Source organism: Vombatus ursinus, unplaced genomic scaffold (genome assembly GCF_900497805.2).
Source record: "Vombatus ursinus unplaced genomic scaffold, bare-nosed wombat genome assembly UNPS02014798.1, whole genome shotgun sequence".
In the NCBI taxonomy this organism is placed as follows: Eukaryota; Metazoa; Chordata; class Mammalia; order Diprotodontia; family Vombatidae; genus Vombatus; species Vombatus ursinus.
In genome coordinates, this window is record NW_020954576.1 from 56,080,998 (window position 1) to 56,090,334 (window position 9,337).

General features: G+C 53.4%; 1 protein-coding gene across 4 annotated transcripts in view; it reads left to right on the top strand.

Annotated features, from left to right (window-relative positions):
- LOC114049679 (DENN domain-containing protein 4B) overlaps window positions 1–9,337 on the top strand; it is a 14,873-nt gene that overhangs the window by 3,281 nt on the left and 2,255 nt on the right. For 2 of the 4 annotated variants that reach the window (XM_027871000.1, XM_027870997.1), the window contains exons 5-25: window positions 1–55; window positions 392–561; window positions 648–892; window positions 1,137–1,203; window positions 1,301–1,359; window positions 1,584–1,728; window positions 2,136–2,311; window positions 2,548–2,648; window positions 3,019–3,234; window positions 4,375–4,520; window positions 4,766–4,905; window positions 5,025–5,151; window positions 5,564–5,770; window positions 6,143–6,271; window positions 6,708–6,867; window positions 7,115–7,282; window positions 7,543–7,931; window positions 8,203–8,325; window positions 8,468–8,637; window positions 8,740–8,878; window positions 9,098–9,334. In XM_027871000.1, the coding sequence (XP_027726801.1) occupies window positions 1–55; window positions 392–561; window positions 648–892; window positions 1,137–1,203; window positions 1,301–1,359; window positions 1,584–1,728; window positions 2,136–2,311; window positions 2,548–2,648; window positions 3,019–3,234; window positions 4,375–4,520; window positions 4,766–4,905; window positions 5,025–5,151; window positions 5,564–5,770; window positions 6,143–6,271; window positions 6,708–6,867; window positions 7,115–7,282; window positions 7,543–7,931; window positions 8,203–8,325; window positions 8,468–8,637; window positions 8,740–8,878; window positions 9,098–9,334 (3,369 nt within the window). The remainder of the gene's footprint in view (window positions 56–391; window positions 562–647; window positions 893–1,136; window positions 1,204–1,300; window positions 1,360–1,583; window positions 1,729–2,135; window positions 2,312–2,547; window positions 2,649–3,018; window positions 3,235–4,374; window positions 4,521–4,765; window positions 4,906–5,024; window positions 5,152–5,563; window positions 5,771–6,142; window positions 6,272–6,707; window positions 6,868–7,114; window positions 7,283–7,542; window positions 7,932–8,202; window positions 8,326–8,467; window positions 8,638–8,739; window positions 8,879–9,097; window positions 9,335–9,337) is intronic. The other 2 variants (XM_027870998.1, XM_027870999.1) reach the window with 2 other exon arrangements.

The following is a 9,337-nucleotide window of genomic DNA, read 5'->3' on the forward strand; positions in this document are numbered from 1 at the left end:
TACCTGTGCTACAAGGTGGGCCTGGCAAAGGCTAATACACTGGTCTATGAGGCAGGTTGGTTGCTGGCTCTATATTCATTCCATTTCTCCATCCTTCCATGTGTTCTCTTCTCATAATCTTTCTTTTTAAAACTTTAAAAATTTTCCCACTGTTCATGGTACCCATTCCCTCCCTGCAAAACCTAGTGATTCAGGTACTTTTAATACATTACTTGAACCTTTGTTAGTAGTAGTATTTTCTCCACGTGCCTCCCCATGTCTTTGAGTGCCCACCTTCTCCCCTGTACCTTGTAATATATTAGCCCATGTGCCCTTCCCATGTTGTGGCCTGTGTACTCTTTTCTGGAGTCTGACAGAACCTCCTTTTTCTTATTCCGTGCCTGGTACCCAGAATTGCTAGGCCGGTACCCAGAGCAGGACAATGAGGCATTCCCGCTGCCTGAGTCTGTGCCTGTCTTCTGCCTGCCTATGGGAGCCACTATTGAGTGTTGGCCTGCCCAAACCAAATACCCAGTGCCCGTCTTCTCCACTTTTGTGCTCACAGGTGCTGCTGGTGACAAGGTAGGATAGGAGTGAGGAGGAGGAGATAATGGTGCTGGGGAGGGAGTGATGAGTGAAGCCCATCTGACCCTCTGTCCTCCTTCAAGGTGTATGGGGCAGCTCTGCAGTTCTATGAGGCATTCCCACAGGCTCGGCTGTCAGAGCGGCAGGCGAGGGCACTGGGGCTGTTGAGTGCAGTGGAACGGGGCCGGGCACTGGGTGGCCGGGCTGTGCGCAGCCGCCGGGCTGTGGCAGTGCTATCCCGATGGCCTGCCTTCTCTGCTTTCCATGCCTTCCTCACCTTCCTTTATCGATACTCTGTCTCTGGCCCCCACCGATTGCCCTTGGAAGCGTGAGTGCTGGCCCCCTTGGGGAGAGAAAGATGGGAGGGATTTGGGAGGTAAAAGGGGTTACTGAGCATGGGAGAGGCGGGATGATGCAAGTGGGAAAGTGAAGGAGACAAGAAGATTAAAGGGAAAAGGAATTTGAAGGAACTGAGAACCTAAGGGGAAATGGGTAGAGGGGCTAGAGGATGGGGTACAGATGAGGGAGATCTGCTCCCTGACCTGCTACCTTCTCCCCTCCACCTTTCCCAGGCACATCTCCCACTTCATGCACAATGTTCCCTTCCCCTCCCCTCAGAGACCCCGTATCCTGGTACAGGTGAGAGCTGGGGCCTGGCCTGGGGCAGGACAATGGGGCTTCAGTGATTGCAAAACTTTCCCCTAGCCACTAATGGCTCTGTCTTCTGCACCCCCAGATGTCTCCCTATGACAACCTGCTTCTCTGTCAACCTGTTTCATCTCCCCTGCCTCTGAGGTATGTACTCAAATGGGTGGAGAGTGGGTATTGGGATTCAAGTTGGGCACTACCCACTAGACAGGCAGAGGGCACTGCCGAGATCTAATTGCTGTCCTTCCTTCCAGAGATTAGGCTATTGCCTGAGGGTCTAGAGTGGTGTCTTTTTCTTGAAACTGATTAAGACATTTTAGGGGATCTTCCTGGTGACTTGTTGGATTTGAGTGTGGGGCATTGCCTTGCAGTGGTGCCAGCTTCCTGCAGCTGCTACAGAGCCTGGGACCTGAGCTGGCAGTAACTCTGCTGATTGCCGTCCTTACTGAGCATAAACTTCTGGTTCACTCTCTTCGGCCTGACCTGCTCACCAGTGTCTGTGAGGCCCTGGTCTCTGTGAGTCCCTTATCCTCGCTTACCTTGGTCTCCAGAACTTTCTTTTGAATACTTCCTAGGATACTTCCTCAAGAATTATGTTTACCTTGGAAAATCACTCCGAGCCAAAACCTTCCCTTAGGCCATTGGACCCCTCTCAAAATTCCCCTCTGGTTTCCACCTCTCCTTTCTGAGACTTAACCCAGAGAACATGTTCTCACTTAGCACCAGCACCTCCTAGGCAGATTCCTAGCCAGGGTCCCTTCCCTCTTCCTTTCTTCAGTCTTACAGAGTCCTAGCCTGGGTCCCTGTTTCTGTAGTTGTTCTTCCTCCCAGTCCTTCACCCTCTTGGCCCTTCCCCTTGTTTGCCCCACTTTTTCCCTGGACCCCAGGGTTTACCCCTTCTCACCTCCTACCCCCTGCCCCAGATGATCTTCCCACTGCACTGGCAGTGCCCCTACATCCCTCTCTGCCCACTGGTGCTGGCAGATGTGCTGAGTGCCCCTGTACCCTTCATCGTGGGCATCCACTCCAGCTACTTCGACCTGCATGACCCACCTGCTGATGTCATCTGCGTTGACCTTGACACCAACACACTCTTCCAGTGAGAAGGATGGTGGCTGTGGCTTGAGGGTGGTGGGGCTGGCAAAGGTAGAAGGTGCAGGCATAGTTGGGGTGGGCTCAGGGCCACTGACATGAGGGTGGGTGTGAGTGAGGTATCAGGACGAGCAAGGGCTCTGGCCCCCTTCCAGAAAAGCGACTTCAGCCACAGAGTTGGGGGCATTTTAGGCATAGGGAAGAAGGTGGATTACATTCCCTTCTCTGCCGTGTGCCTCACAGAACAGAAGAGAAGAAGCTGCTCTCGCCCAGGGCCCTTCCCCGCCGGCCATACAAAGTGCTGCTGAACACCCTGACCACCCTCCACCAGCAGCTGGACCAGAGTAAGCATCACGGGGGCCTTACACCTGTCATCGTTTGGGAGTCATAGTTATAAGTTAACATTTGAAGGGATTGTGGAGGACTTGAAGATTATATGGGGAGATTTAGGGAAGCTAGAAGTTGTGGAGGGAGTAAGTGGACTTAAAAAATTCATTTTAGCAAGAGGGAAGAACAAAAACTATTAGAGAATGTATAAAAGCATACAAATATGACGGAGACATTGAAGGCATGGTTGGGGTAGTTGTAACTGTCATTTGGGGATAGTTTTCTATCCTGCTGTTGGAGGGAAGGAGAGTTAGTAGAATGCATGTGGCAGGGTGGGAAGCGAGGCAGACATCATGTCTACCCTGCCTTCATCTCCTTGTCCCCCAGCATACACGAGGCCTGAGGAGGAGGCATCTTTGGAGTTTCTGCTGACTGACTACGAGGCAGTATGTGGGAGACGGGCACGGCTGGAGCGGGAAGTCCAGGGTGCCTTCCTTCGCTTTACGGCCTGCCTGCTTAAGGGCTATCGGGCCTTCCTCCGACCGCTCACCCAGGCACCCTCGGAAAGTGCTCGTGATGTGGACAACCTCTTCTTCCTTCAGGGTAAGGGTGCAGAGCGGCAGAGCCCCCAGAGCGATGTGATGTGAGGTGAGATAGGTGAGGTCTGGTGGCTCAGGGAACACAGAGTTGGGCAGTAAGAGATACACAAGATCTCCCTGGCAAAGACAGGTAGGGAGCAGTGGTAGGCCAATAAGGCCATCGACCCTCTCTGTCTTTGGGGAGCTCACAGTTTGACTAGGGAGACAAAACAACACCTAAGAGTCAGAGATTAAATATAATGATCCATTTGAACAGAACTCTAACCATCAATTCTAGGGCGATGAGGAGTTAATAGGGGAGCAGAGCTGGCCAGTCCTGGGATGGGGTGATACCACAGGGAGCATTTATAGGAAAGCCTGCCAAGGAAATGATAGATTCATATCATGCCTGCCTGAGGCAGTGTGGCAGTGATTGCTCACATTTGTATATCTTTATAAAATGCTTTGCATTAAACTCATTTGAACTTCACAACAACCCTATGAGGTAGATGGTATTATTATCCACACTTTATAGTTTAGAAGACTGAGGTTCACACAGCTAGTAGATGTTTGAGGCAGGATTTGAACCCAGGTCTTCCTTGTGGAAAGAGTGCTGGATTTGGCATTAGTAGAGCCCTACCAGCCTTACCTGGGTTGGAATCCTATCACCAACATAGGAGTTGTATGATTCTGAGTAGTTCTCTTAATCTGAGTTTCAACCCTTTGATCTATAAAGGAAGCATCCTAAAACCTGGACTACTTACTTCACAGGATTGTTGTGAGGATCAAACTAGATCACCTATGTAAAGGACTTTGGAAACCTTCAAGTGCTACATAAATGTCAGCTGTCATTTAATCAATAAAGCATTTAATTGCCATTAAAGCCTGCTATGTGCTAGAGGCCATGGTAGGCACTGCGGGGGGAGGGGAAATGGGAGGAGGGGAAGGAAGTCAACCCAGGGTCTGTAGAAAGCAGATACAAGGTAATGTGGGGCTAGGCAATGGCGCCAAGTTGCAAAGTAAAACCTTATTATTACCGTGTCAGGGAGGGGAGGTCCCAGATAGGCATTAGTTAGGTAGGGCCAATAGACAGTGCTCTTTGGAAATAGTTCCCTGAAGTGTGGGCATCACTGGGGTACCTGATCACCCTCCTTTTCACCCTCAGGTTTCCTAAAGTCCCGAGAACGCTCCAGCCACAAATTCTATGCCCAGCTGCTACACACGCAGATGTTCTCACAGTTCATTGAGGAATGCTCCTTTGGCTCTTCCCGCCATGCTGCCCTGGAGTTCTTTGACTCGTGTGTTGACAAGGTACCTCTCATCACCTCATGTCGATGTTTTTTCTTCATGTCTGTGTACTCCCTTGTACTTCAAGCTGTGTGTTTCTCCACTTCTCAGGCTATGTCTCTGTTCTCAAGCTGTGTTTCTGTCCCTTCAGTTTTCCCCAGACTTAGCTGCTTTTCTTACCCAGCTTCCTTGTGTCTCCCCTGCCTCTTCCATCTTTGTGACACCCCTCAACAAGCCTTGTGCCCACCTCCATACTAACTCCCCTTCAGGTTCACCCAGAGCAAGAGAAGCCGGAGCCTGTGCCCTTGGTGGAGCTAGAAGAGCCATCAGGGAGTGAACTCACAGTCTTTATCACCCCTCCTGAGGAGCCCATAGTGGCTGAGGGCAGTGAGTCTACTCCTCTGTACTGGTGAGATCCTTTTCTTCCTCTCCCTACCCCCATCTCTACTCCCTTAAATCCCCCTGCAAGCTTCCTTAGTCCCCTATGGCTGCTCCCCACTGAATGTGCCATCCTGTGACCCCCTCCAGTTATGATGGGTTCCCTGAGCTTCGGCCCGAACTGTTTGAGTCCCCCCGGGAACAGCCTAGACTCTCTCCTGCACCAGGCCCTTCTCGAAGTGCACCCAGTAGCCCTGCTCCACGACGTACCAAACAGGTAATCAGTGCATGTTAATTTTGGGGACTAGGGGGCTATTACAAACTCCCGGGATTGTGTCTACTCTTTCTGATCCTGGAGTCAGATTATTCCTCATCCGTGCTTACGTGTTTGAACATCAGTGGTCCCGGAGGGGCAATGTCCACCCTCCCTGACCATTATGTTTTCCTTTGGGAACCCAGATACTGTCCCTTCTTCCTGGGCATTCAGGTGTCATCTTTCACATATTCCCCAACCTTTAGAAATGTCTTTCTGTTCTTGCGTCATGGACTTTTCTGCCTGGGGGCTTTGAGCAGAACATTAAAAATGTCCATCTGACCTAGGTATCCTCTCTGGTCCTAAGTACCTGTCTGAGATAGGCCTCCCTTGGCCTCATGTTCTTGACACTTTTCTCATCCTGGTGCTCTGGCAGGAGATGAAAGTCGCACAGCGAATGGCCCAGAAGTCAGCAGCAGTGCCTGAGCTATGGGCACGGTGCCTGCTGGGGCACTGTTATGGGCTATGGTTCCTGTGTTTACCTGCCTATGTTCGGTCTGCCTCTTCTCGAGTCCGGGCTCTACATACCGCCTACCAGGTGCTTCGACAAATGGAAAGCCGAAAGGTCGTGCTGCCTGATGAGGTGGGCATCAGACAAGGGGTATCAAGGCAGAGGGAAAAATGGTTGGGAGAAGATGGAGAGAAGTCAGAGTGAAAAACGATATTGGGGGCCTATGGTGATGATAGGAAGAAATGGGGGTACATGAGAGAAGAAGGAGGATGAAGTGATAACAAAGATTTAGGAGCAAAAGGAGGATGACCCTGGTTTGGGGTGCACAGGACCAAGGCCAAGAGCAACGTGGTAAGGAGTGGGGATTTTGGGGAAGGGAGATAGTGAGTAAGTTGAAATGGGTGGTTATAAGACTGGAGGCCTGGCTGAGGCAGGGCCAGCTGAGTCCTGCATTGTTGTTGAGTCAGGCCCTCTTCATCCCTCGCCCTGCATAACTGCCCCCAGGTGTGTTACCGTGTGCTAATGCAGCTTTGTTCACACTACGGAGAGCCTGTGCTGTCTGTACGGGTCATGCTGGACATGAGGAGGGCAGGCATTGTGCCCAACACTATCACCTATGGTTACTACAACAAGGTGCCTACCGCTGGGGATGGAGATGGCGGGGTGGGAGGATGGGGCCTCGAGGGGAGATAACAGGCAGGCTAGGGAAGTCCCCAAGCAGCTCTGCTGCCCTCGAGCATCATGTTCCTCTTCCAGGGCATTCTTCCTAAGGACAGAATTTCTTCTCCTCCCATCCCCTCCAGGAGATGTGTCCTCTCAGGAGGAGCCTGCTAGCTATTTGTTTCTGACCCTGTTTGTAACTGTGCCCCAAGTTCGTAACTTGGGCAACGATATCCTAGGTGGAATATTTGTGGGTTATCCATAGACGTGGGGTAGGGAAGGGATAGGATTTTTAATGTCAGCCCTGGGAGCCAGTAGGGATGTTCCCCACAGGCTGGCATGGTGCATTCTTAGGGGCATGGAGGGGAGAGTAATCTGTCTTAGCATAATAGGTGCTTTTGTCCTGCAGGCTGTACTAGAAAGCAAGTGGCCGTCTGGCACCGCAGGTGGCCGCCTACGTTGGGCCAAGCTCCGGAATGTGGTCCTGGGAACTGCTCAGTTCCGTCAGCCCCTTCGGGAGCGAAAGCAGCAGGAACAGGCATTGAGGGAGGGAAAAAGTTCCCAGCCAGGTGGGCAGAGGGGCAATAGCATGGAGGGAGGCCAAAGGGACTGGGTAGGTCCAGGCTGGGGGAACATGTATTGGGCAAGAGTCCTTGCTTGGGCTTGAGGGTTGGAAAGAGTATTGCTTAGCAGGCACAATAATGAAGACATGCCTTCCCCACCTTAGGTCTGTATGTTGGCAGTGGTGGGGGGAGGGAGGCAGGGATCTTTATCTGTCGTCCCCAGACACTGTACCTACCTGAAGCTCTTTTGCAGAGCCCCGCCTGGAGCGGCCTTCCCCGACCCGTCCCCTTCATCGCCAGACCACCTGGGCAGGGCGAAGCCTTCGGGACCCAGCCTCTCCCACTGGGCGGCTGGTGAAGAGTGGTAGTCTGGGTAGTGCCCGAGGGGCACAGCCCACTGTGGAGGCTGGTGTGGCACACAGTGAGTGCCAACATGTCCTCCTTACCCCACTTTCCTGATATCCCTGCCTCAGGAGAAAGTAGGACTTTTTGGGGGGAGTGGGAGGGTTAGTGCCAAGTAGAATTTTTCCTAGCGTACAGGGGCTTGGCATCATGGGTATCCATGTGCCCAAGGATTGTGTCTATTCAGCGACAAGGACAACTTGGGGAGGGAGTATCTCTCAGTGGTTTTGATGCCTGGAGGATGAGCATCATGCTCCCTGACCCTTCTCTTTCCCTTAGTGATAGAGGCCCTGGGTGTCCTAGAGCCTCAGGGGTCCCCTTTGTCCTGGCATGATGGCAGCCTCTCTGACGTAAGCCTTGCAAGTGAAGATCCAGCGCCTGGAGGCAGCCCTGGGGGAACAGGCATGGCTCTGAGTGCCCATTCAGCTGAGGCCCTAGATGGGCTGGGTGGGCAGGCACCCAAGTCTGGCAAGCGGCAGGATGCAGTGGGTACTCCCCGGCGGGGAATAGGTGCCCGTCTACAGCAGCTGCTCACCCCCTCCCGCCGCAGCCCTGCCTCTCGTGCCCCTCCACCTGAGCTGCCCTCAGACTTGCCCCTCCCAGCCCGACGAAGTCCTATGGACAGCCTCCTGCGACCCCGGGAACGGCCAGGATCCACTGCCTCTGAGGTATCTAAGCTCAGGAAGGACCTGGGGGAGCCAAGGGAGAGGATCCGTCATCTACACTAGCACGGGGTGAATTGCTGTCTTTGGATTTGGGAGCGATAGCACTTCCAGTCACGTCTGAGGGTGGGTGCTCTGAAGAGCCGAATGTGGGCCAAGGCCCACTGGACACGGCATAAAGAGAGTCCAATGCCTCTGTGGGGTGGGCAGAGGAGCCCTTGGGCTCGGGGCGGCCAGCTGAAGAATTCTAAGTCGGCCACCTCTGGTTCCTCTGCAGAGCTCCACGTCTCTGGGCAGTGAGTGGGATCTCTCCGAAAACTCCCTCAGCAGCCTCAGCATTCAGCGTTCCTCGGAGCGCCTCAGTGACACCCCTGCTTTCTCCCAGCCTTCCCCCATTGAGGTGAGAATGTTGTAGGCAGGAGGAGCAGGCTTGGGAAATGGGGAGAAGGAAGGCTAGGTGGGGAAAGCAGGGGATGCTGGGAGCTGGACGTTGGTGTGGTGCCCCCTGGTGCTCCTTATGCTGCCTTTCGTGTCCTCTGCAGATTCTTCTGTCCAGCTGTTCTCTGTGTAGAGCCTGTGACTCCCTAGTGTATGATGAGGAGATCATGGCAGGCTGGGCACCGGATGACTCCAACCTCAATACCACGTGCCCCTTCTGCTCTCGTCCTTTTGTGCCTCTGCTTAGTGTCCAGACCCTTGACTCCAGGCCCCGGTACCTAAAGGGTCGGGGGGGTGGGGGGTGAGGATGAGTTGGGGAAGAGTCAGACAAGCCAGAAGCTACTCTTCTAAACTCCTTTTTTTGTCTGCTTGGCAGTGACCTTCATAGTACACCCACCTCTACAGGTGCCAGTAATAGAGATGCTCCCATCCCTGGGGGCCCTGGCCCTGTCCTCAGTGACCGACGGCTCTGCCTCGCCCTCGATGATTCCTCTGTTTGTAATGGAGACACTGAGGTAAGGATTGGGCTGGGAATAAGTCAGGGGTGGGTGTGGACCCTGTGGGCAAGGGTTCATTTCTTAGGAGGGCAGGAAGTGATATCATGCTCGTGTACCTGGTTAGGGGATGGGGGCATGACGGCATTATCTGTGAGAGATTGCCAGAGAGAGGCATAATCCTAGAGATGAGGCACGGAGTTGACAGTTCTTTTTTTCCTCCTCGGGCCTGGTGGGCAGAGTGTTCCAAGGAGAGTAGAAGGTGGGGCGTGGGCGTACCTGAGTCCTCTGGTGCTACGTAAGGAGCTGGAGTCTCTGGTGGAAAATGAGGGCAGTGAGGTACTTGCATTACCTGAGCTTCCTGCTGCCCATCCCATCCTCTTCTGGAATCTGCTTTGGTACTTCCAGCGGCTTCGGCTGCCCAGCACCTTGCCTGGCCTCATCCTGGCTGCCAGTGATGGGCCTCCCCCAGCCCAGGTT